This window comes from Taurulus bubalis (assembly GCF_910589615.1).
Source record: "Taurulus bubalis genome assembly, chromosome: 21".
NCBI lineage: Eukaryota > Metazoa > Chordata > Actinopteri > Perciformes > Cottidae > Taurulus > Taurulus bubalis.
Genome location: NC_136609.1, coordinates 6,548,422 through 6,576,162, shown reverse-complemented (window position 1 = coordinate 6,576,162; position 27,741 = coordinate 6,548,422). Strand labels below are relative to the sequence as shown.

Here is a 27,741-nt window from a genome sequence, read left to right as displayed (position 1 = left end):
CTATCTGTCGATGTCGTTTAACTGTTCAGGTGTATCCTGGGTATTTGCCTGAATGTCAAACAATATTTGTATTTTTACATATTAGAGTCACAAAAAATATTTTTGAATGGAAATAATATCTGATTAAGTAAGGTTGGGAAACTGTCTTCAGCTGGAGATAAATCTTTCTTTATGTCCATTTACAATGAAGAGAAACCTGATGAATGAAAAATACGTTTCTTTACTTTTTGGTTATTACACACCGTTTTAAGCCTAAACATAATAATGAAAAATACTTGCCAGATTTTGAAAGTTACATTTCTCCTGAAAAAAGGAGCAAAATAATTTAGCCAAAGGATATTTTCTGACATTTATTGATAAAGAGAAAAAGGACCAGGCGGACGGTCATAATTACAGATGTGAAAGTTAATGTTTGTGGCTGTATTGTTGCAAGTTTACTCACGACTGTTTCTAAGTTTGTCTTTTGGAGTCAGTCAGTAGGGTTGGGCCAGTGTAAACATTTTCAAACTCTTTTGATATTAAGCCTAAAATAATTGCCAAAACTGCATTGTTTATCAAAGTGGTTAGGAAAAAAACAATTAATGGACATTTTGTCAACTTCCGTTGGAAAAAAGCAGCCAAAACAAACCTTTAATTGTGATATTTCCTCAGAAACATTTCATTCTACAGGTTTCATTTAAAATGTTGCCCCAAAATAAACATGAAACCATTCTAAGCCAATATCATGACATCCATCTATCAATCAATCTGCACCGTCACCTTTGTGCAACAAGGTAGCTCCATGAAGGAAAAGGATTCGATCTAAATCCCTCTGGTAACCGTTTCATTTTACTGGGAAGTATTTGATGCTTTACTTTGAGGTTTTATCAGGGTCGTCTAATATTTGGACCAATATGGTACATTTATGCCACGTTTTTCTAAATGAAAACAATGACTAAACAGACAAATCTATGTATCGATGTCATTTTTCATCCTACTACGGAAGTTCTACATTGTGCTAGGTTTAAGAAAAGCTCAGGGCGTTCCCAGTGTGTACACCAGTGAGCCAACGGTATCTGACCTTGTCCCAGTAGCAGACCAGGTCCTGGATCTTCACTGTGGCGTCCTTCTTCCCTTCAAGTTGCAGTTCAGCTTTGCTCTTTACGATCTCATCCAGCATCAGGAACTCCTTGAACACAATAATAAAACAAAAACAGAATAGAGTCAGTGCCAAGTTCTCCGGGTTAAGGAGGTCTTCTGCTGCAGCGATCTGGTAAATCATTTAGTAATGTTTCATAAGGGCAAGTTTCACTGGTTTTAAAAAGACCAAAGCCCAAAGAGACAAACGGAGGGGAATTGAAACTCAAGCAAAACAGGAATCTGGTTTACTTGAAAGTGATTGCAATTTTCTTTATTCTATTATGGAGGAGTCACTAAAAGTTGTTATTTCAATAAAAATTCAGCATGGACCATTTTGTTACAATTTTATTGGGGTTATCTTTCAAAGTGGGGCGTTATCTAGTCCAACTCCCCACACTTCACATAACAAGACACATGGCCCATGTGCTGGCTGTTTGCGTCCGCTTTCCATTGCTTTATGCAAAATCCCAAAATATGAAAATTGCATACTTTACATAATGGACCCGCTAAAAGTGATAAGTTATAATGTCAAAGGCCTCCATAGCCCTGTTAAGAGAAAGACAATTCTACATCAGATGAAACAATGCAACTGTCACATTGCATTCCTCAAGGAAACCCATTTATCTGACGCTGAACATGAAAAGTTGAGAAGGTCGTGGGCAGATAAAGTATATTACTGATTATCTGATCACCGATCAGGGAGAAAAAAGGGAGTATCCATACTCATACAAATTCATTTCACACAAACACTAGTACATAAAGACACAGAGGGGAGATATATCTTAGTTAATGGATTAATTGATGGCACAGAAGTATCCCTCATAAATGTATATGCACCTAATGAAGACGAGCCTGACGTCCCTGCTCCGCCGTGTTGAAAGTATTCGCATGAATGTTCTGCCCAGACTTTTCTACTTATTCCAGATGCTACCTATAGAAATTCCAAAATCTAGTTTTGATAACTTGGATAAAATAATTTCCAAATTTATCTGGCAAAAAAAGCGTCCTAGAATTAGACTTAAAACCTTACAGCTATCTAAACTAAATGGAGGCCTTAAACTCCCAAACTTAAAATATTACTTCTGGGCTGCACACATGAAACCTCTGATAGTGTGGATTCAGAACGGCACAGACACTCACTGGCTTAATATTGAGAAGAACTTAGAAATGTAATGAACTTAGAAATTAGAAATGCGCAGCCCACGTTTAAATCAACCGTCTGGACTTCCTGTCACTCGTAGCGCCGCTGCTCTCACAGCTGTTGCGCAACACACAGGACAACATGCGCGACACGCCGCTGCTCAAAGACGTTAGAAAAAGCATCAAACTGGCTGCCAATCACACACACATATTTGGGCAATGCCCCAAGTAAAATGTATACTGGAGAGAAGTCTTTGATGCCCTCAAAGAGATATTCCAACAAGACATCCAACAAGACCCACAGTAGCAATATTGGGAGTGATACCTGAAGGCCTGGACGGGAGGGCCTCCTCAACATACTACTAATAGCAGCATTGAAGGGTAAAACCGGATCCCCCAACATACGATATATGGATCCAAAAAGTATGGGACATCCATCAAATGGAGCAAATCACATATTCATTAAGGCTCCAGAAGCATATATTTAGTACGATGGAGTCCTGTCGGAGCATCAAACGCTGCCGTGTCTGGGTTCATAATATTACTTCTCCAGGAACTGCGTCGGGATGACGGTGTTACGGATTAACAGGCGGCCGTGTTAACTGGCGACTTTTGGCCGGAAGTCACCAGTTAACACGGTCGCCTGTTAATCCGTAACACCGGTCGCTTCCAGCGCTACGAGAGTACCAGCAGCCAGTTTGATTTATGCTTGAGTTAACGTCTTTGACCAGCGCCGTGTCGCGGACTTTGTGTGCAACAGCGCCGCTACAAGTGACAGGAAGTCCAGACGTTTGATTTACACGCGGACGGCACATTTCTCATTTCCTTTCTCCGATGCCTCCCATAATTGAATACATAAAAAAAAAGATTAGTTTTTTTTATTTATCCCCTCTTTTCATTATTATTATTATTATTATTATTCTTATTATTATTATTATTATTATTATTATCCCCCCTCTTTTGTTTTTTCTTTTTCTTGGAGTGACCACCATTTGATGTTCGTTGTTTCTGTGTGTTGTACACTGTACCTCAATATCATCTGTACCAAGATATACAACTGAAAAATTGACAAAGAATGTGACTGTTTGAAAATATATGCTGTTGTTATGTTGTTGAAAACTAAATAAAAAGTGAGTTAAAAAAAAATAATTCGTACCTGAATCCTGCGGATGCTGACTCGGGCCTCGTACAGCTTCTCGATGGCGTTCGGGAAGAAGAGCGTGACGGTGAGCCGCACGGCGGTGTACAGCGACACCGTCACAAACACGCTGCTGGCTGTGAGGGTGTTCCCCAGGAGGACGTAGGTGGTGAAGGTGACGAAGAGGATGATCTTGCTGGCGCAGAAGAAGGAGGCCATGTTGAGGCCTCGCAGGTAGGAGCTCTTCATGACCTTGGAGATCTCCTTCCTGAGGGGCACAGGGAGAAGACTTTTAGACTTTTTAGACAATCATTAATTACTATATTTAATAGCAGTGTTTCCCCTACAGTTATAATAGGGAGGCATATCAACAATGAGCCTCCTGGCTTCACATATTACAAAAGTACACGGACATAAAACAAGGTTTGCATAGTTGTGCTTTTAATTGATCTCAATGTAGCCGACACATGACTATTTTTTGTCTCCACTTCATAAGAGTTTGATAGTTCTGAACAGGTAAAATAGCAATACAATATCAAAAATTGTCTTTATTCTTGTTCTATAATTTCATAAATACAACAAACTATAGTTTTTTGTATGTATATTATGACTATATATATATAACTTCAGAAGCTGGGATATCAAATAGCTTTTGCGGCTCCAGACACATTTTTTTGTGTGGAAAAAAGGGCAAAATGGCTCTTTGGATAGGAAAGGTTGCTGACCCCTGTTCTAAGTGATTGCAATTTAAAGAAACAAATTGTCTGATGGAGCAATCTGATTTAATTGATAGTGACTGCAATTTTCTTCATTCTGTTACTTATAAAATCTTATTGTTGTTACATATCTGTTACTTATAAAATCAACAGGGCCGTGGGAATAAAGCAACGTGGGGTGGGTTGTTATGAAACAAAATGAAAAGTAACATGACTTTCACAGCCATAAACTTACTGTATGTTTAACCAGGATGAACCTTCAACAACCAGAAGTAAAAAAAGAAAAAAGAACAGAGCGGCTTCATCTGGTTCAACCTGGAAACTACTAAAACAGAAACTGCTGAATGTTGAGCATCAGTACAGTAGACAGGCTGCTAAGAGCCTCGCACAGCACTTTGAAATTGTATGATGAAAAAAAAAAAAAAGTATTTGCCAAATGTATATGTTTTTAGTTGTCGCACACAGACTTGAGTTATCACACAAAGACAACGCCCAGTGGCCCCAAAAACCACACAACTTGTCCACTATAACATCATATGAACAATAAAAGATAAAACGGGGATGTAAATATTACAAGTGCAGTAAGTAAAGAAAGAGGGACATAACTTTAATAAGAACATGCATGTGGTCTGGGGCAGTGGTTCAACTGGTCTGTCTGCAGGACCCACCATCACCCCTGAATGACCTGCCGAGATCCAAAGCGAGGAACATTTTCAACTTCTCAATTTGATTTAATGAAAATATTGTACAGTTTGAACCTGAGATAGTATCACAGTATGCCAAACAGAAATATTCCCTTTCACACTCAATTAAAAACCCCAAAGTGCATCTTAAGGACACAAGGTAATACAACACACATAATAAATTAAATTAAAATTTGCAATCTGTACACATAACATCCTGTCCCGGGGCCTCACATCAAATCAGGAAAAACTCCCCAAATAAAGATAGTAAAGATAGTAAAACCCTTTCACAGGGAAAACAGGAAGAAGCCTTCAGGGCAACAGAGGAGGATCCCTCTCTCCGGATGGACAGAAGAATAGATGTCATGTGACCAGAATGAACAACGTAACAGAGTTACAACACATTACATCAATATGACTGAAATTGAATAAATTGCACTCTGCCCCATTAAAAAATCCCTTCAAAATAAAAGCACAGGATTTTTTTTTTGCGCATGCAAAGGCCCGTTACAGACTGAAAACTTGTCCGCGAAAGACTGAAAACGGATCCGCGAAAGACTGGAAACGGGTCCGCAATTTCATGGCTTTCAAGCCGTCGCGCCTTGAGAAAAAAGACAAACTTCGATATGAACGTAAGAGCCGCGGGTTGGCCAGGCCTGACGTACGACATAAGAATGGGTGTTTTTACCTTCTGACCTCAGAGACCAGAGCGGCGAAGGGTTTTTCCCAGGCGTACATCTTAATGATCCGCATTCCAGACACCACCTCATTCATGATACGGATCCTGTCATCAGTGAGGGCAGCCGTCTTACTCCTGTGAGGGGAAGCAGACAATGTTTGATTCAATGCTGAAAAACTCAAGAACCGTGGGCAACTTTCAAATTGATATCATGTGAGGTTGCAAACTTGCACTGATTTCCCAGAATCTACAAAACTACAATTAAAACAAACAGCTACTTCCATTTAAATAACTAATCAGGTTCGACCAATGCGACTAACCAGGTAATTGTTATCTCTTTGTATGTTTTACATGACTATTGTTCTGTACTATCTGAACATGCAGCAGCAAATCCATTAACGATCAAAAAAAGCTGAATAAAAATAAAAAGTGCGAGTGCGTTACCTGAACTTTGAGAAGAGCCTTCCGAACATGGTCTGCATAGGCATCAGGATCAAGAGGACTATCATGCCCGCCAAGCACGACGGGCCGATCTCCACCCAGAGCAGGCCCACGACCGCAACTGCCTGGAGCGGCCCGACCCACAGGAAGTGCAGGAAGATAGTCACCTGTTGGAGAGAACTCACTGTGAATGAAATTTGAAGAACAGGATGCTCAAGTCCAGGCTTGGGTCCAGGTTTGTTGGGAGGTTGTCTAAAACCAGTGTGACAGGGTTTAATAAAGAGGCCAATGCCAAGAAGCTAAATGCCCTAAAGAAAGTGCAGACTTAACAGTGGCCTCTGACTCGCAGGTTAAAAACAAAAACAAAGCCCGGACGAGACAAAGCGGGTTCAGTGTAAAAAACAAATTAGATTATTATGAGCTGTTCAAATTCCTAATATAAGATCTAAGCAGCTTATTAAAACTACTACTGCCAAGATTTTTCTACTATCGGAATTGGAGCAGACAAATTTAATGGATCGGTACAAAAAAAACCTCGTAGTCACTCAAACTTCAGACCAAATCCCCAAATGCATCTGCCAGAGCAAATAAAGCACAGGCTCGCAGACCCGTTTAGTAAAAACGCCTTTCATCTTCAAATTCTCACGGCAATGTTGGAGGACTGAGCTCTAAAGTTGACCTAGCTAAAAGTCTTAAATTTCACATACATCATCAAACTTGTTGACGTCGTTGGAAAGGAGGTTGACTATCTGGCCCGTGGTGGTCTTTCCCATGGCTGAACTGCTGAGGCGCAGAGCCTAGAAGAATTTAAAAAAAGCACAAATACTTATATTTCAAATATCACCAACTGTCCATTTAGCCGCAGCTAAATGCTGTATAGATCTGCGAATCCTCACATTTCATATGAGCAGCGTTGAATGAAATGTTCTCCTTTAAGAAGCACAAGCAAGTTGCCCCTGCCCACCTACTGACCTTGTTGTAGATCATGTGACACATGGCCACTCTGATCTTCATGCCCGTCCTCTGGACGTGGTAGAAGTAGAGGTGGTGGAGCACGGCCAGGCCGATGGTGCACAAAGACATGGCTGCCGCGTAGCCGAGAGTCTCATAGAGAGCGGTCAGGTTCTCCGGGTCGTAACTCTCAAAGTACTTGATCATCTTTCCCAAGATGAGGGGCTGGATCACTTTGATGACTTCCTGATAAACGGCATGACTCACTAATTACAATGTTACACAGACGATAGTCTCAGCTAGGCTGCTGAGCAGAGACGAAATCTCAAAATTAAAAAGACATTTAAATATTTGTTTGGGAACAAGTTTTAACTCCGGTCTCATTTCTTATGCTCGTAAAGCTGGATTTTGGCAGCTTCAATACAAATATTTGCAATACTTTCAGAGCTCATACAGCTCATTCTCCAAGCTGAGAACACTTACTTCAACGAGAGTGAAGAAGCCCAGCACGGCATATGGTTTCCAGAAGTTCTGAATGATGCACTTTGAGAGGCTCGGCGCGTGCATCTCTTTGGTCGCCTTCTGGAGATCAAGATCCCAGTATCTGTCGTACAAAGACACCATGTTAGTTGAGTTTTTATTGTGTCATAAGAGCCAGGGCAAGTCAGAACTTGCCTGTGAGGCATCAATTAATTCCTTTAGCACAGGCCTGGCAAACCCAACTCTTTGCCTGGTTTCATGCGGCTCTTGCGTTCATATCGAAGTTTTTTTTTTTTTTTTTTTTTTTTAATCTTTTTATTGATTTTGCAAATACTTTAGACCACTGGTGTCGAAATCAAGGCGCGACGGCTTGAAAGCCATGAAATCGCGGACCCGTTTTCAGTCATTTGCGGATCCGTTTTCAGTCATTTGCGACCCGTTTTCAGTCATTCGCTTTTTTTTGTGCTTTTATTTTGAAGGGATTTTTTAATGCGGCAGAGTGCAATTTATTCAATTTCAGTCATATTGATGTCATGTGTTGTAACTCTGTTACGTTGTTCATTCTGGTCACATGACATCTATTGCTTCTGTCCATCCGGGGAGAGGGATCCTCCTCTGTTGCTCTCCTGAAGGGTTCTTCCTGTTTTCCCTGTGAAATGGTTTTTACTATCTTTATTTGGGGAGTTTTTCCTGATCTGATGTGAGGCCCCGGGACAGGATGTTATTTGTACAGATTGCACATTTTAATTTGTGATTTTGGGCTATATAAAATAAACTGAATTGAATTGAATATTCACACACTCCTCAATGCTGCGTTCACAACACACTTTACTTGCGTAAGTTTACACATCGGACTATTTGTGATAGTTTGCTTCATTCCCAACCTTTTTTTTGTTATGTTCAAAAAGGCTGAAGTTATAACATTATTATGTGTGTTGTATTACCTTGTATCCTTAAGAAGCACTTTTGGGTTTTTAATTGAGTGTGAAAGGGAATATTTCTGTTTGGCATACTGTGATACCATCTCAGGTGCCATATTTTCATTAAATCAAATTGAGAAGTTGAAAATGTTCCTCGCTTTGGTCGCGGCTTGTCATTCAGGGTGATGGTGGGTCCTGCAGCCAGATCAGTTAAACCACTGCCCCAGACCACATGCATGTTCTTAGAGTTATGTCCTTCTCAACTGTGACAAAAAAGCTTTGAACAAAGTTAATATAATAACGTGTGTTTAATCTTTGACTTCAAATCTGGCGGATATGGTTTCCACTTCCGCGTCTGAACATCTGTACATGGACGTGTCTTACGACGTGTGCAAAGCGTCAATGTGAGTCAGAAGCTGCAAAGCAAAGAGTCCTGAGCAAAGCTATATTGGAGGGGACTACAGTGCCCCAGTAGCTCCAGTGCTTGAAGGATTCGCTAACAAGGAGCTAGCCGGAGCTAACGGGCCAGATAGCTGGCTACAGCGTTTCTGTGAGACTGAACGGTGAGTAATCAATTGTTGCCCCTATCACTGTTAACTTTCTTACAGTGAACTTAGTACGACTAGTCGTGTTGGACCTCCATTATGTGTTTGTAAGACCGTAACTAACGTGTGTTTGTTGACGATAGCTTCGTAGCGTTAGCACGTCACTACATAGTGCCGTGTTGGATGTTTCCTTCCGTGTCTACGACTGAACGGTGCATACTTAACTATTGTCCCGATCACCGTTAACTTTCTTACAGTGAACTTAGTACGACCAGTAGTGTTGGACCTCCATTATGTGTTTGTAAGACCGTAACTAACATCTGTTTGTTGACAATAGCTTCGTAGCGTTAGCACGTCACTAGATAGCGCCGTTTTGGATGTCTCTTCTGTGTCTGCGACTGAACGGTGCATACTCAATTGTTGTCCCTATCACCGTTAACTTTCTTACAGTGAACTTAGTACGACCAGTAGCGTTGGATCTCCGTTAATCATTACTACAGTAGTGTTTACGTCACGTTAGGTGCTGCTAACACGGCGCGAGCTAACGGAGATAGTTTACTACAGCTATGAACGGTGGGTAATCAACTGTTGTCTATTACCGTTAACTTTATTTCAGTGAACTCATACTGACTTGTATTAATGTATTTTACAGAGAGGATTCAGAGCTGCGAGGGTCCAGAGGACAACATGCAACATGCAGCTGCAGCAGTCTCCCTGTCCGTCTGCCTACCAACACATCACCATGGCAGGCCTCAAAGCCAGCCACAGCTCATCATCCCCACCATATAATAATACATTTGGTTTTTGACATTTATCTACCATTTTATTCATATATTCCACTGCTTTTGTGAACCTAAGACCTTTGGTAAACCAATTTCCATCACCAAAACCGATATATCACATGAGTAAAGTTATGTTTTCACAACAAATATGAAACATTTCCAAAATCAAGATTACATTTTTCAGCTTTAGTCATATTTTCTCTTTACACTTGTGCATTGGGACAATGGTGTCCCATTATATAGATAGCTGAGATTCTTCTGTAATTTTTGTATGTATGTATCATATGCAAGTGACTTTAAAAAAGATGTAAAATCAAGAAAATGACCCCAGACCCCAGAGTGTTAAGAGGTTAGTAAGACAGGTAGTGTTGTGCGTTGGTAGTGTTAGACAGGCAATCTATCTGCTTACAGGCAGGTTCCCACATGCCAAGATGCTTCTCTCCTAGTTTTTGGTTTCTAAAGTCCTGCGGTAGCTACAGAGTTAATTCAAAAAAGAAAATCAATGTCTTATTTTACTTTATGTTCATGTAAAGTAATACAAATGTATATATATAAAAAAAAATGTTTTAAAGATCTTGCCATGACCAGCTTGAACTATTCTTCAAATGCAGATGGCAAAAGGTCAAAGATTCAAGTCCATTAAAAGGAAATATGGCCGAGTTCTTCATTCCATGAACAGTTAGTTCAGCTCTCAGTACTTTATAACACCGGTCCCCGAAACTTAAAAGTCCGTTTCAACTCTGTCGGTGTTCTGGTCTCAAATCAAGGCAGAATATCCTGAGATCGCCAAAAAAGCTCTGTAACCCCTGCATCCATTTCCAACATCCAGTCTTTGTGAAGCAGGGTTTAAGTTAAGCAGTAGACCGGCAATAAAGGTCTGAGCTACGGAGTAGACCGGACATAAAGAACACACGTCGGGTGTCTCTCATCACCCCGACCCTTTGCAGAGAAACAAGATCATGGCTCCCACTAATTCGGCTTAATGGTGAGTTGTATTTTTAAGCACTCTATTATTGTCTTTATGCCGGTCGTATAATTTAATTAAGTCATATTTATCACCCACACCGTGAAGTAGGGCTGTGCGGTATACCGGTTCAAACAGTATACCCGTTTCAGATTTCCATACGGTATGAATTTTTCATATACCGTCATACCGGTGATTACATAACAACTGTTGTTGCGCTACGGCGGTCAACTAAGCCGTCAGCGACCAGCGCCGTCAACAAGCTGTGCATGTCCACAAGGACAGCAGGTGGCAACATTTATTTTTTACAGATTAATACTGGGAGCGCAGTGGAGCTACTTAGCTGTCAGGGTAACTTGGTTCACTTATGGTTCAAAATTACACTGCCAAATTGAATGCTGGGAAGTTGGGCGGCGAACAGCTGTTTGTGTCTTCCGGTCTGTCTCTTCCTGTTTTTTTTGTGCGCGAACTCTACCCAGCATGCAATTCGGCGCTGTAATTTTATAACAAGTGTGAACCATGACTGAGCCCAGTTACACTGACAGGTAAGTAGCTCCACTGCGCTCCCAGTATTAAACTGCAAAAAAGTCAATGTTGCTGCCTGCTGCTGTTGTGGCTATGGATGGCTTGCTGACAGTACTGCTATCTAGTTGACTGGTGCTGTTAATGGAATCAATGTGTTTACTTGTTTAAAAAAATATATACCGTGATAAACCGTGAAACCGCCAGAATCTTACAAAAATACCGTGATATGAATTTTTGCCCATACCGCACAGCCCTACCGTGAAGGCCGGTCCGTGTTTTATAACATCCCATTACGCTGCCGTCAAGCGCCTTTCCCTGCAGGTGGCTATTCTAATCATGATTTTGCAGAGGCTTGCCCTCGGTAAACTGTCAATGGATAAATAGATAAAAAAGAAAAGTCACGGAGAATAATAGAGTTCACTTCTGCGGGGGCGTATTCATTTGCTCTCACTGCCAACGATGCAGGCTGACCTGTATGCTTGATATGTGGCGAGAAATGAGCAAACAACAAAAGATTAAATGTTGAAAGATACTTCCAGAACAAGCACACAGCATCTGCTGTGAAGTATCAAGCAGCAGATGATGCTAATTGTTACCCCCATTTGAGAACCACTGATCTAACTAAGACTAAGAGTTTTAAATCGGAAACGTAGTAGTGTGGACATGGCCTATTTATTTTATTTAAATAATACATTATTGCATTTAAACCATCCTTAGCATTCTAGGTGCAGTGGGCTGCTGTGAAGCACCCGGTGAGCAACTGGGGCTCAGTGTGTTTTGAGTTTGATATTGTTATAACAGGTAAAATAGCAATACAATGTCAAGGATTGTCTTTATTCTTGTTCTAAAATTTCATAAATACGACAAACTATAGTTTTTGTATATATAATATGACTATATAAAACTTTATAAGCTGTGATATCAAATATTTGCGGCTCGAGACAAATTTTATTTGGTGGGAAATAGAGCAAAGTGGCTCTTTTGGAGGGAGGTGCATCTGTGAAACAACTCTCCGCAGCGGATTAAAGCACATTTGGTGCTCTAGTGAGTATTTGGTGCAGCAGGACGGTGTGTGTGGTCAAAACAAAACTACAGTGTGTGTGTTCATGGTTGTGAAGGAACGCGTGGCTCATTGATGCGTGTTAACAACACACAGACGCAAAGATTTCGCGCCCATTTGTTGACCGATAAATTCAGATTTCACTGCTGACAAAGATGTTAAGACTACCACTGAGCAACCTCGCTAGAATACAGACAATGAAACACCCAAGTAATCAATAGCTGTGTGTGAAATTCACAAACTGGGTCCTGTGCGGTCCACATCTCTCGACTAAATAATGAAATAATATATATATATTTATATAATATAAATAACAGACCAAAATATATATTTTTTTTACCTAAATTTGACATAACCGGCGCGTCTTTGGCAGCCTCGGAGCTCACACAGGCTCTATGTTCAGAGGGAGAGGGGCTTGTTTCGGGTGTGGGCGTTTGAAGACAGACTCACCGTTTGTTCCTGCACGTGTTGTAACGCACGAGGCTTCAAGAAACAGTTATGTTTATCCATGGAATCATTAACCTGTTTAAAATATTGTCCGGAATTGCTGAAGTTAAACATTAAAATGTGAAATGTGTTCAGCGGCCCGCCTGATAATGTTGATATTATATAACTTATGGTCGTTAATGGCCGTTATTGCAGCCACCTGCTGGGGCCAAAAGATTAATCAAATTTTAAATCGACATCGCAACAGAGCGCAATTTTTTAAAACCGCAAACGTGATTAAAAGCCATTGCCCCTGTGAAGCACGTGCACACACAGCTGCCCAACGCTCAACTTCATGCACCATATAAGTAATTTCAACAAAGATCGACGCCGCCTCAACTGAACATCCATTTCCATGGTAATTGAAAAGCTTGCTTGCGCTTCAGCTCATGAACGTTGCCTTTATCGCCGACATTTTCTCACGAGTGCCCAGGCGGTACTGCACATATGCAACTCTCAAGAGAGACGGCTCACTTCCTTTGCTACTTGAAGAATACGTGAAGAACAACAACTCCTTTAAATGCAGCAGAATTTGAGGCGATCTCCGCACACGACCGACCTGCCGGACCAAACTGCCCCAGAGAGGAGAGCCGGGATGGAAGCTGAGCTAACCCAGCGAGGGCCTGAGGCTACTCCCCTACCCAGCATGCCGTTAGCTCTCTGATGCCTCGTCAGGGAAAAATAAGATGGATGAACGCAGTGGTAGACCTGTGACTGTTGAGCTGACAGTAAATGATCCTTGAATGTACAGTAGCATATGCCTAGCTACTGTATACAAAGCGTATGGTATAAATATTTACAGATATATGTAGGATACATACTTTTTTTTAAGGGGTGCAATAAAAGCTATAAAAATATACTATAATGGGAGCAGTGGATGTTTTTGAGTTATTGACAGTGTATCACTTGCGTTCAGAGTGACGACAAGATGTTTTTAAAAGCACATTGGAGTATCTAGTAAGTAACAAGGTTTAGAAAATCCCTTAGCGGCCTCTCTCTTTAAGCTGCTCTGGATTTGAGCTCTTCAACTGCATAATAACTAACTCATAATACTTGGAGACATACAAAAACATGCCATCAAGATGTTTTTTTTAGTCACATGGAATTAAATGTTTCTTTTGAACGCGAGCAGTCACAACCAAAGTGGTGGTACCTTTATTTACGACATCTGGAAGTCAAATTCCAGGACTTTAAAAACTGTTACCATACTTTGGGGCAACTTGATGGCAAGTGAAAACCTATGTCGACTCCTCTTAAGTTAGTGTTTTGTTAAGGTACCCGTGATGCTACATTGCAAGCACAACCTGTGATAATGCACTAAGGTCATGGACCTCTCTACCTCTGCAGATCGTGTCCCAGTCTCTCCGACCCGTCCTCCACGAGCACTTCGTACATGTCATCTTCTTCCAGCCTGCGCTTGTATCCGACGCGGAACAAAGGGTTGAGCCACCTGAGGGAGACACAAGCAGAGGAGTCAGAGATGAGCACAGTGCATTAAATTCATGAATTTCATTTTAATTGAATAGATCAATTGTACATGGAGATGTTAGAGCAGCGTTTAAAAACCCGGTAAATACACTTGCAGACATGAATGAACAATCAGCTGCATTTGATTATATCACTTAAAATTGTTTGAGTGTCAAGGGAGGAACAATGTGTAGCAAGGGCGTAGGTTTGCATAGGCTTAAACACGCATTTATATTATTATCTATACTAGGTTTGTTGCCCAGAAGAGAGAAAAAAAAAATAGCAATACAATGTCAATAATTGTCTTTATTCTTGTTCAATGATTTCATAAATACAACAAACTATAGTTTTTGTATATATAATATGACTATATATATTTACAACTTCATAAGCTGTGATATCAAATAACTTTTGCGGCTCCAGACACATTTTTGGGGTGGAAAAAGGGGGGTCCCTACCAATGCTGAGACCAAACCTACGCCCTTGATGTGGAGCACTTAAACTGAGTATGACTACCTCACAGGCAGACCACAGTTTGTCAGAATGGGCCGTGTGCTGTCTGGGACGGTGGTCAGAGATGTTGGAGCCCCACAGGGAACTGTTCTGTCTCCCTTCCTGTTCACCCTGTAAACCACTGACTTCCAGTACAACACAGAGTCATGCCATCTGCAGAGGTTCTCTGATGACTCTGCGGTGGTCGGGTGTATTAGGGATGGACGGGAGGACTCTTGACTCTTGTGCCATATTCACACACATGGAGCGACAGGAGAGAGATCAGATAGTTGAAAAAAGTATGTGAATCAGAGAAGTTATTTCACTTGGCGCTCCAAAAAGAGAAATGTGGGCCGCTTAACCAGAGCCTTTAACCAAGAATGGAGAGACTGTTATATGTTTATTATTCCCACAATCAGTTCAAGAGCAGTACGACTCATGTTCAGCGATATAAACATCAGCGATGTGAAGCGCCACTACGAGACAAAGCACACGGACCGACTCGCATCCGAAATTAAGGCACAGAAAAATAAACCTAAAAGCCCAATTATGATCAGAACCCTAACACATGAATTAATATGATCACAGAACCCTAATACATGAACTAACTGACCAACAATAATGTTTACAGAGGAGAAATGAGCTGAAACAAGTGGTTTAATAACCAGGTAAAGGCCCTGCACACACATTTCTCTTTTTAGATGACAAGAATATAATATCTTGGCTCTTTTGATTGACATCATTTGACGCCAGAATAAACTGAATTTGAAGCTGCATCACAATTCAGTTAAATTAATATTTCTAAAATTAACAACTTTATTTTATTTATTGAATTAATTTATATAGTTTGTATGTATTATTAGATAATGTATTATTTATAATTATTCCAGTTCAATGGGAAATCTGTAATAATTAATATTATAGATGTTAATTAATTTAACTTTATTGAATTTGACAGTCATTTGTTGACACTATTCTGAAGTTAAAACTGTTGGCTACTTCAATACATATAGCACAAAATCATGTAGCACAAATGTGTTGTACTACTACTACTATGTGTTGTAATAATGTAATATGAGCACTTATTTAGAAATCCAGCACTGGGTTGAGAGTCACTGTGGTTTTCATGGATATGTTGTAAAATGTATATATTTGTGTTCATTATTAACTAGATATTGTTGTTTTGTAACACATCGTTTTTAATATATTGTTGAATTATTTGAAAGATGATATTCAATGTTTGTGGTGATATTTGTATATATCTCAAGAGGTATGCTAAAATAGTGTTCAGCTGTTGAAAACCTTTTTTTCAGTTTTAGGACTTTGCACTTTTGAGTTTATCTAATTGATTTTGATGTGTGGAAGAGGATGATTTGTGTTTTTAATTTAAAGTGAAACATGAACAAGGATGCATGGTCTAATTCAGTTTTGAAGTCATTTATTTAAATAAATGTTAAAACTGTGTTTGCCTCATGAATATATGTTATACTCATGCATCACACCACCTGTGTAGAACCAGTAATATCTGCTCCAGGTGAAATAATGTTAGTTTCATAATAGTACTACACTCTGGCCTACACTATGTTTTGTAAATTAGCTGTTCCAAGAGACAGTTTACAAAAGAAACTACTGGTCTATATGGACAACTTGCAAGGCGAGAGAATAGTTGTCCAATGTTGTGTGGAGGGAGTAAGGATAAGAAATAGTTCACTCAAATTGCATAATTATATAGTTGTCTCTTAACAGTCTGTGGGTCAGTCTTGGGTCAGTAATTTCATAATCCTTATTCCCTGAGGTCAAGCAGCAGGAATCATGTGGCAATGTGTAAATAATACCTGGTTAATAATTTTTTGGTAAACTAAATAACTAAATAAAAAATTGCAAAATTAAGAGTATACCTACTTCTCCAGGGACCACTACACCACTGCACTGAGGAGTATACCAGACATTTTTAAAATGTACAACGTTGTCACGGTGCACGTGGGGGTGCGTTTAAAAGCCCCGCTAACAGAAGCTAGCTGCGGTCATCATCCGGGGCTTTCGGTTGACTTACCAGAAGAATATCTTGGATAAAAAGTTGGCCGTTGCTGCCGGGTTCTTCTTGGTGTCTTTACTGTCTTTTTCCATGGTGGAAGTGGATAACCCACTCGCGCGGTGGCTTCCTTCTTTCTTTTTTTTGTTTCAACTTTCTTCCCCCCCCGACCTTTTTAAAATAAGGTCGCTCCGGGCTGAGTGGTGTAACTTCAGCTCTTCAGTTTCACATGTCTGCCGGCGTCGGGGGCCGCGAGGCATGTTACGTGATTTCTTGAGAGACGCACAAGAGCGGAACCAGAAAAGACGTTAATAAAAAAAAAAGGAAAAAAAAACGCCTCGAATGGCCCCGCCCCCCGGAGACTCGTGGATTGGCTGAAAATAAATGTTCGCCACACGCAATTGGCTCAGTTTCCTCCTCTGCGATCACACGATTGGCTGAGAAGATTGACCCGTGCAGTTGGGCTGGGTTTTCATCAAAAACTAATTTGAGTCATATTTACCTTGATTTGTTTGGAAAAAATGTCAGCTGTCAGAATAGGGCTACATTTAAGGTCACAAATTACAACATCACATGGAAGCCCGGTGAAGATATAGAAATAAACTATTTCTAGATATCTACTTTATATTTAATGGCAGAACCTGAAAGTACTGGTCCACAAAGTAAGGGAGAAAATGTGTTATAGGGAGTTTAAAAATGTACACTTCTTAATATGTTGTGTTTTATTTCAAAGGGTGTGTTAAAAAAAGAAAGAAAGAGAATATAAATCTGCTTGAGTTGTCGAGCTTCCGGTGGAGTGTGTGGTCTTATCAGAATGACTCAGCAAAGTCTCTCTCTCTCTCTCTCTCTCTCTCTCGCTCTCTGTTTTAATCATTGTCAGACTAAATGACTTCATCTCCTGGTAAGGACGTAAACATGCATCACTGTTCATAATGACACAAAGCACGTCTGTGTTTTATTACCGTGGGTTATTTATGATTAGAGTAATTTTTTATCATAATTTCTCCCTTGGAAAAGGAAATAACGCATAAAATTTCCCATCAAGATAATGCTTGTTTGTTTGTTTTTCCTGTTTCGATCCACACAGTGAAAAGCTGTGCACACACAAACACACACACGCACGGACGTCCTATAAATAAAGAGCAGGCTATGGATGACAGATGCTCTCTGACACACTGTAGGTGTTTCCTGCAATGAAATAAAACACCTGGGAGAGAGAGTGGGGAGGCCATATAGCACACCCCTCCTCTCCTCCCCGGGCAATAAACTCCCTTTACCCTGCTTCTCCCATTTCAACGTTCAAGGAAACTTTCAAAGAAATCCAGTCACATGCCACCAGAGTAAACTATGATCCCGACACCAACAATCTAACGATAACAGCCCGGAGCGGCCCTGGCCCCAACACCTCGCAGGTTATCCCCCTGTTGATGTTTAGCTAGCCCCAGCTGGGAAATGGGCTGAAGGAGAGAAGCCAGCAGGAGATTAATACAAGCAGCTGAACTCAGCCCAATAACATTCATCATCTGCAGGGGATCAACACTCTTTCCCATGCTTTGCCGGTCCTGTGATAGGCCGGCTTTTCTCCCCTTCAGTGAGCACAAAGGAAGAAGCGGCCCCATCGTTTCGTTTTAATTAAAGGTTTACAAGATGAATGTCTTGTTGTTTTGTGTCAGATGTACTAAATAAAGTGTGAGTTTGACTGTCTTCATCAGGAGCGTGGATGCAAAACAGTATGTGAATGTCCAATTATACAACATGACAGGGCAGATTTTACTTTTACTTTAACAAACCGCATGAAAACTGATGAGAGACAAAGGTGACAGGAGAGATCAAGTCAAAGACTTATACAGTGAACAGAAATATTTAACTTACATAATCTTACTTTAAAACCATGTGCTTCAGGTCCCCTGGTGCTTGAGCTAAATGCTAACATGCTCATGACAATGTCAACATGCTATTGTTTAGCAGGTTAGATATTTCCAACAGCCTAGTTTAGCGTGTCAGCATGCTAAACTTGATAGCGCAGATTATTACTTTTGTATGTTAAGATATTTTTAAAGCAACTTCATTAGGGGTTTTAGAATCATATTTTGATTTTAGTCTGACATCATCCTGCTCGGCTGAATTATCATTTGCACTAACAGTTGGTGATCAAGAAAAACATTGGGTATAAGAAGGATGCTTATGTGCCACATGATTCCCCTTTTCCTTTTGGCTGGAACAATGGAAAGGTTAAGATCATCATCTTATCAAATGTGTGCTGTTATTGGGATGTCATCAACAGGTTAACACAGACAACAACCTGTTCCAGCTGCCTCCATTTCATTAGCAGATTTACAGGATTAGGGTCCCCTCTGAGATTGCCCAGCAACCGCGACCATGGAAACACATCAAGGCATCAAATATCTAGAGATTTACGTAACAATGTTCTCAGCACCTTCACACTGTCAGTTGCAGTTGCTTTCAAAACACCTGGGTTTAGTTTTCCAGGAGCTCTGACTGAGCTCCGAATGAGCACTTTTGCAGTACGAGATTAGGAATTATATTTTACTTGGAGGATTAAGACTGCATTTCAGTAGTTTTCCGTCTCCGCATCCCCGTTTAAAGCTTGCCGAGTGCTCGGCAGGGCAGACAGGAAGCCATAACTGTTGTCATATCATACAGTAATCCAGCCCGCGGGGGTACTTTTATATTATTTTTCTAACAGTGGCTTCTCTGATTTGTTTCTGCTCATGTTGCTGTTATAGTATGAAATCAAATCGCATCATCCTACAACAGTAACATTTCAACTAAATCACAAAGTGTGCAACAAAGAGCTTCAGCACAGAACAGTATATGCTAAATATGAAAACAAACAGATAACACAAAACAATAGATTACAATTTAACCACTAGTTACCCACAGACTTTATTTACAAAAAAAAAAAAAATGATTATCGCAGCACTCTGTTCAAGCTGTAACAGTTAAAGCAGGACTTAGTGTTAACTTTTCTGAAGGTCAATAGTGACAGGACAAAGTCAGATGGTTCAAAGTGGCACAAGAGGAGGGTCATAAAGGAAGCAAAATGTCCGTTACAGAGCTACCTATCAAAAGATTGCGAACATTAGCCGCCATTAGCTACAGGTTCTATCAGAACAAGTACGGCTGCAAGAAATATAATACTCCCTTGCTGCATTGAGCAAGGGAGTATTATATCTCGTATTAACCTTCTTGTTATGTTGCGGGTCAAATTGTCCCGTTTCAAAGTTTGAACATCTAGGAAAAATATTTTAAGTACTTTTTTTTGTATGAAACTTCTTCTGCTTGCCTTAATTGGTGTAATCAACGTTAAAAAAAAAACAAATATCATGTATTTGTAACCCCACCCTGCAGGTTTATATTACAGAGATGATGTTCGGGTCAATTTGACCCGGCAGTGAAAGTGGAGGCTATAAGGGGTCAGAAGGGTCAAGTTTACACCATTTCTTTCTTTGAAAATGTGAGAGACAGTCTTTCTTACTCCCACCTGCCATGTTTCACCACATTTCTCTCTCTCTCTCACACACTCACACACACACACACACACACACACACACACACACACACACACACACACACACACACACACACACACACACACACACACACGTTCACAGCGCCATATATAAAGTTGTACACATTTCAAACTTCAAAAATCAGGTGTTTGTTATGGGAACCATCTCTATCCTGCTTCATGTGCCCATCGCCCCACGTGAACCACACCTTCTTGACTAAACAATGCTTATCTTCTCACTTTCCCCCTAAATACACATTTATTGCTTAGGAGTTCTACCAACTTTACACTCTGCAGATACATACAACTCACTGGAGGACAACATGAGCAACAGAAACAAAAGGATGATGACCCTGGAGCCAATGTTCCCTCTAATTTTTTTCAGCACTAAGCAAAACAATTTTTTTCTGAGCGCACATTTCAGCACTGTGAGCAATTCTCAACCACGCGATCTGCCCAAAATGACCACAAGCCTGCGTTAGCCATAGGGGATTCAAAGAGATGTCAGCAAATGAATCAATATGTATACAAGGTTGATATTTCTTCAATATCCTTTATAATGGCTGGACTTTGGGAACATTTTAATGATGGTGTTTTACCAGTCAGTTTAGTGAAACTTAAAGGATCTTTGTTGAACTTCAATAAGGGGAGGTTATGACTGGTTCACTGGTTATGACTGATAATGATATATATAAAAAATATAAGTATCAAAGGTGTTTAGTCATTTCTCAGCAGGTACAACATTTAAGTGGAACTTCATTGAAAGAAAAATGCTAATGCAGTGCTTAACAATAATTACAGGCCTATTAAATTGACATGGTGTCATTTTTCCTAGAGGTAGCCTATATAAACAATTCAATAACTGGAGTGGTTTGCAACACCACACACATTAGCGCACGAGCAGAGACGGCGAAATACATATAGCTCAACGTTACAGTTAAATTGTTGTAATGACCGGCCTCCGCTACTCCAATAGCTAGCAGCATGAAAGCCAACTTAACCAAAGCTCCTGAGAAAAACAAACAATGCTAGTAGCTCTGTGAGACTGGGAACAATGCTACCATGCTAATGCTCATGCTCACTAGATTAGATCCGGGCTCGGATATTCAGTTTGCTCAGAAGCAGGAAGAAGAGGAACCGGCCTTCCGGACAGCTTGGAGCATCCTCTCCTTTCTGCCACTTGATGGAGCTGTAATGTTGTAAAACCAGTACGGAACAATATTCCAACTAGTTGCCCTGCTTTTACATTGTACTGCTGCTGGATTGCAAAATCTGAGTGCCGCATTGTGATGAGAATCCACACTGAACTGAGATGAAAAAACACATCATTCATCCATTCATTCGGTCGATACACCGTACAAAACTCTCCTATCTCTGCTTCTCATCTTGTGTTCCCTCTCTGTCAAGGACTTTTCAGATCCTTCCAATTAAAGACTTCCTCCTCCTGCAGATCCCCTTGCAGACTCTACGCACACCGTGTGGAGTGATGAATAGTGTGTGTGCGCCACCAACCACACACACACACACACACACACACACACAATATACAGCAACTGAGTGTGTGTCAGCGAATGATTTGCACTTTAAAAGTATTGGCGCTCGGGCGAAGATGCTTGGCAGTCAGACGAGGAGCAGACCTCTCCAGGACGGCTGACGCACCTGTGCCCGGGGGCCGACCCTCCTCCGCCTCCTCTCTGTGAACACTCCTGAGGGAAAGATCTCTGAGCTGTGTGTCCCAGTCGGGACCTCCAAGCCACAGGGGGGGGTGGGGGGAGGGCATTAAATGAAAAATGGGCAACATGGCAACAGAGATCGTTGCCTTTGTCCTGACGATCTCCGGGTGGATCCTGGTGTCGTCCACCTTGCCGATAGACTACTGGAAGGTGTCCTCTGTGGACGGAACGGTCATCACCACAGCTACATTCTGGTCTAACCTATGGAAAACGTGCGTGACCGACTCCACCGGTGTGTCCAACTGCAAGGACTTCCCTTCGATGCTGGCGCTGGACGGTGAGTTGGGAGATGACTGTGGTTGCTGTAGCAGTGTGCGTTGTTGTCTTTCCGAGGTTTGACCGAAGCACTGATGATCAAAACGTTTGTTTGGTTTTCTTTCGGATTAATGACCACCATTGGGTTTGGAACTTGATATTTCCTTTTCTGGCCACAACATTTACAGCTAAAGGCCAGTAGAGGCATATTTCAGTGAATGAGCTGAGCTGGACTGATGCAGCCTCCTAATGTGTCCGAATGAAGCAATCTGAGAAAGGCATACAGTCACACAGAGGTCACTCTTCTCTCCCCATTACTACCTACTAACAATAAGGAAAGGCATTGCTTATCTAATCTCTTGTCTATTTTAAACTGTTTCAAAATTGTTTCAAAAGATACTACGTCTTATCTGTTGTCACTGTTGAGAAAAGAAAATATATTTCATGTTAGTCACTCCTTTTAACTTCAAGCCCTTGGTTTTTAGTGACGTTCCCAAAAGGTCCCTAGATAAATCTGAGGGAGTCATAAGATGATTTAAAATAAATCTGTTACAAGTCTTGCTCATTAGGAAACTTTCTTTTCTTGTGAAAGGCTTGATTATTTTACCTCTGCTACCTACAAGTCAAATATCTTTAGACCTGCCAGCAGAAACAAGTTGGGAACACACTATTGATATATTATCACCTTTTTAAATGCCTATTTACACATTCAGCACATACCGAGCATTCGTCATTAGCCATTTGATTGTGACATTAACCTTTGTTAGCTGCAAAAATATAGTTACAGTAAGTGGAACACTGGATTATTTCAGTGCTTCAATAATAATAGTTTGACATTTTGAAAAAAAAAGAAGCTTTTTCACTTTTGTGCTAAGATTTATTTAAGAAGATCGATACGTCTGTATGCTAAATATGGAGCTACAGCTAGGTGACTGTTAGCCTAGCTGAGCATGTCGTATTTCCCCCCAGTTTTGAACAATTTGTGAACTATAGAGGTTTGTTGCCTTTGGACAGAGTCCAGCAAGCTGTTTCACTAAGTGTCCAGTCGTTATGCTAAGCTAAGCTAACCACCTGCTGACTGTCGCTTCACATTTACACAAACGAGTGTAATTAATCTACTCATTTAAACCCTCTGCAACAAAGTGAATAAGTGAGTAAAATATGGAACTACTCCTTTAAAGTAAAGTAGAATACTTTTCACCTCTTTGACAGTGTGAAGTGAAATTTTAATTGTTTGCGAACCACTAGTTTAAAGCATGCTCCCCTCTTCTCTGTCTCTCTCATGAAGCCTACATCCAGGTGTGTCGGGGTTTGATGATCGCCGCCGTGTGTCTGGGGTTCTTCGGGGGCATCTTGGCCCTGATCGGAATGAAGTGCACCAAAATAGGAGGTTCGGAGACCACCAAGGCCCGCCTGACCGTCCTGTCGGGGTTCCATTTCGTCCTCAGCGGTACAACCCGTGAAACTCAGCTGCATTTTAGGAAGCTGTTCCACTTTGGGCTAAATCAGTGTTCAAGTGAACGACACAGTCAGCTCTTTTCTGCTCCGATTTTGGTCCCATTTTGGAGGTAGAAATCCTCTTAATTCTCTCCGCAGGACTGTGCTGCATGACTGCGTGCTCCATATATGCTCACAGGGTCACAACCGACTTCTTTGACCCCCTCTTTGTTGCCCAGAAGTAAGTATTCAGGATTAACATTCAGATGAAAGGAAGTCCAGTCATGAATGTCTTCGCCCCCCACCCACCTCTTTAACCCTCCAGGTTTGAGCTAGGAGCAGCTCTCTTCATCGGCTGGGCTGGATCTGTACTGTGTATCCTGGGGGGACTTATCTTCTGCCTCTCCCTGTCTGAGGGCTCCAGTGCCAGGCGAGTTGCTTGATTTCTTCGAACATGCTGGATGCTAACATTGCGAGCCCACGTCTGTCATCAGCAACAAGGGGCTTAGAGGAAATCTGATTTGGACCGACTCTAAACTGCGAACTCAATCAGGCAATTTAAATAATGACTTTAACTGCAACGGAGAGACGGTTACAGCCGAAAACATCCAGTAATCTCTTTCAACATCTCGTGTCATAATTGCCGAACCTACAGGGCCAGGTTGTATGATCGTCATTTTGATTAGTAATGTGGCCGTTGATGGCTGAATGTTTCCTTTGTTACAGTCCAGTAATTGGGACCTTTTTCCAAGGGAAAGTCACCTTGGCTGAGGGCAGCTATATGGGAAATGTTGCATCAGGCAAAGAATGCTAACTTTATCTTTTGACGACATCCACGGTCATCATTTTTATAACAGTCAGTCCTGCTTAGCATATTCTTATATAGGCTGAAAAGGCAGGAAGTTAAGAGTAACAGAAAGGAGAGACGATATGAATAAATATTTAGGAGGAGTTGGTCTCAGGCCAGTGAAGGATACGTGTGGTTTCCAAAGATTTGATTGCTGAGCACTTTGTCATGGTACTTTAATAAATAACAATGTGCTTATTGTTTAGTGATAATTTGCAAATGTTAGCGTGCTCCTCCGCTAAAAAAAATCCCTGAAAGGTTCCCAGTAGCTATATTTACCAAGAGCTATATGCAAAAGAGGCTTAAGATAGCAAACATGGGAAGCATTATACCAGGTAAACATCAGCACGTTGGCATAGTCATTGTGAGCATGTTAGCAGGCTGACACTAGCATTTAGCTATGCCTTACAGAGCTGCTAGCATAGCTGGGAAAAAAGAAGAAAAAAAGATTACAGAATAATCTGAAATAAAAACACACCTTGGTTTAACAAACTTTATTTCTCTTATTTACTACCTGGGTAAGCATATCAAGTCTTTAGATTCATCTTGCGACCCCTTAGTGGGGCCCCAACCCTTAGGTTGGGAACCACCACAGTTAAATCTAAGGGTGCTTCACAGTTATACAAATTTATTTTTGGCTTTATTTCATTTTAAAAGTACAAGCCAGAAGGAGTTAGATGCACAGCGTTTGCAGTTTAAACATTTAAAATGAAGCAAGATTTGACGCTTTTACTGGAGCAGGTTTTATTATCTACAGAGAACAGATTAGCATGGCAGCCCTACATTAACATTTCGGTTTTTGAGGGCTTTTTGTTGTTGTTGTCTCTCCGCAGAGCTGAATACTCGTACACTGGAGCTGCAGCGTTTGTGACAGGACGCAACAAGCACAGAAAGACGGTCAGCAGCCTCCACAAGGAGCCAGCGGAGCCGCCCAGGCAGTTTGGAAGAAATGCTTACGTGTGACATCGGACTTGTTGCCACAGTCGTCGCTTCATCACGATAGAAATTATTTCACCAGTAAAAGCAAAGGACACCATTCACTTTTATGAACTTTTGTGCCTCACTCCATGAAAATAAAGTCTGGAGATGTGTCAGCTTCCACATTCTGGAGATCTGAAGTGGCCAGATTCGACTATAAACATGACCACTTTTTGGGGACATTTCTGTCAGTGGCCGTATGCAAAAGATAAGCTTTTCATTTTTTTTAGGGCAGGAAATTTGATTTGGCACAAAACAGCGTTCAAACTCTCCGGTCACCTTCACCGGGCCGTCCTTTCCCCGTCTGTCTCCATAGAGAATGGAGACATATTCAATATATATTTCATAAGTTCTTCAGTCAAAGGCAATTGGACATCAATATTTAAGGGAAATATATTTTAAAGCATTTTAAAGATGATATTCAGTGGTTGTAAACATGCTTTTTTTTTGGGGGGGGGGGGGGGGGGGGGGGATTTTTACACAAAATGTAATATAATTTCAAGCAGTTCTGTTTTTTTAGACTACTTGATCATGCTGGTTTGGTAAAAATGCTGTATACGTGACCAACTAGTATAAGTAACCAAAAAATAATGAATAATCACTTTTTAAAACCTGAACAGCTGTGATGTAACTCCAGTTAATCTTCTTCCTGTGACTCGAAGGAAATAGAGGACACCCTCAGTTAAGAATTCTTAAGCAGAGGGCCTTTCTCGGTTGTCTGTGCCTAGACTGATCTGACCTCCAAAGGTCAGCAGGTCACGTCTGACCCCCCCAACCCAGAGATGGCTCTGCAGAGCAGGAGGCCCGGCGGAAGCTTCCCCTCATATCAGCCATCCATCTCCACCTAGGAATTATTATCAATAGGAACCCCAGGCTATGTTACGCAAAACCTTTTGGCCCAGAGGTTGGATACTTGAACCAGCTGGCAGAGAGCAGTTGCCCCTGTGCTTTTTGGCTCCTTACATCCGTGAACAAGTGTCAGGTGTCCTGGGCTCCGCAGAACACTCTCTCCATATAATGGTGGTATTGTATTGTCTAACGTCTGCATCACATACAGGAACGGTAACACCGCAAACGCTGTGCATCAAACTCCTTCTGGCTTGTACTTTTTTGTAATGATTTTTCTTTTCAAAAATAAATGCCCGCTCACAATGGCTATGTCCAAATTCATTTCAAGCTATTATCTAAAAGCACTTACTGAGAATAATTAGAAAATCCTGAAAGCGTCATTTGAAGATATCCGTCTCATCATTTCTAAACCGTCTCTGGAATGGCTTTGGTGTATTTTGACTCCCTTAAACAAAAATAAAAGGATATAATCTGTGAAGCACAGCAGAAGTGTTTTGGACAAATTAACATTTTGACCTGATGCTGGAGCCAAAAGAAAGGTGAATGGATCACCAACGTTTTTACCACTCGACTTGAGGGAGAATGTCTGCAAATTGAGATTCTGTAACTTTTATAATATTTTTTCCCCTGTGAAATACCTCATAGTTTTACAACAGAGGATGGGATGCAGACGAGTGCACGCCTGAAACATCCAAGTGTGTAGTGAGCTGTCGCTAATGATATAATAGAAAGAAAACGCCTGCGGTGCTTCCATGTGGATTAATTCGTTTTACATCACCAGGCTTCTAAAAAATATTTAAATAAAACATGGAAGTTTTACAAAAACACATTTATATCAAAGATGAACAACAAAAAGTTGCAAACCTCTGACCTATTCATTGATCTCACATGGGATGGAGGTCATTGCAGCTGCAAAACGAGGACGTCTGAAGGAACAGAGCCATTACTGCAATCTCACCACCAGAGAGCAGTATTAATGCATATTTAATGTTTAACAATTCACTTCACAAACAATCGCTTCACAATGGGAAATAGTTACATTTGTGTCCTTATTTGCTGCACCTCCTGTAAAGCCTGTGCAGCTCCGGTCGCTAATCAAAGCCAGCCTCAGCAAACACATTACCCAGCACCCCGCCGTTTCCAATATATACCAATAACTTTGTCATAAGCCGAGAGGACCGGGAAACAAAGAGGAGCTCTTTCATCGTCGCCGCCAAACATTCATCACTCTCCCCGACTCTCATTACCTCAGATTTAACTCTAATTACAAGACGTTACGCTGCAATTGTGAGACCCACAGTCTAATAAGTAGAATGACTAATAACTAGCAGCTTAAAGCCTGGGGCAAAGTCGAGAATGATGCTTCGAGCAGCTGAGGTCAGGGCAGCAGTGAAATTACATATTTCATGGAACACGTAAAGGTCACCGATAACAATTATAATTTAAAATACATTGTATATCTGCTAAAACTAAAAAAATAGAAGAAAGTT

The 27,741-nt window shown here is 41.0% G+C and overlaps 2 protein-coding genes across 2 annotated transcripts in view; one reads left to right on the top strand and one right to left on the bottom strand.

The window, feature by feature from the left end:
• The window catches only part of LOC306752735 (ATP-binding cassette sub-family C member 4-like), a gene marked incomplete at its 5' end in the record, with an annotated part of 30,733 nt that extends 14,018 nt beyond the window's left edge, over positions 1-16,715 (bottom strand). The window contains 9 exons of the mRNA XM_079236529.1: positions 1,061-1,168; positions 3,416-3,665; positions 5,485-5,610; positions 5,920-6,083; positions 6,624-6,713; positions 6,889-7,113; positions 7,351-7,471; positions 13,969-14,079; positions 16,642-16,715. Of these exons, the coding sequence (XP_079092655.1) occupies positions 1,061-1,168; positions 3,416-3,665; positions 5,485-5,610; positions 5,920-6,083; positions 6,624-6,713; positions 6,889-7,113; positions 7,351-7,471; positions 13,969-14,079; positions 16,642-16,715 (1,269 nt within the window). The remainder of the gene's footprint in view (positions 1-1,060; positions 1,169-3,415; positions 3,666-5,484; positions 5,611-5,919; positions 6,084-6,623; positions 6,714-6,888; positions 7,114-7,350; positions 7,472-13,968; positions 14,080-16,641) is intronic.
• Positions 16,716-21,942: 5,227 nt separating this feature from the next.
• On the top strand, positions 21,943-26,250 carry cldn10a (claudin 10a; the record flags this gene model as incomplete). The annotated part of the gene is made up of 6 exons (XM_079236838.1): positions 21,943-22,162; positions 23,429-23,590; positions 23,737-23,818; positions 23,903-24,007; positions 25,258-25,381; positions 26,131-26,250. 6 exons carry the CDS (start codon positions 21,943-21,945, stop codon positions 26,248-26,250), a joined length of 813 nt encoding a protein of 270 aa, XP_079092964.1.
• Between the last annotated feature and the right edge of the window lie 1,491 nt (positions 26,251-27,741).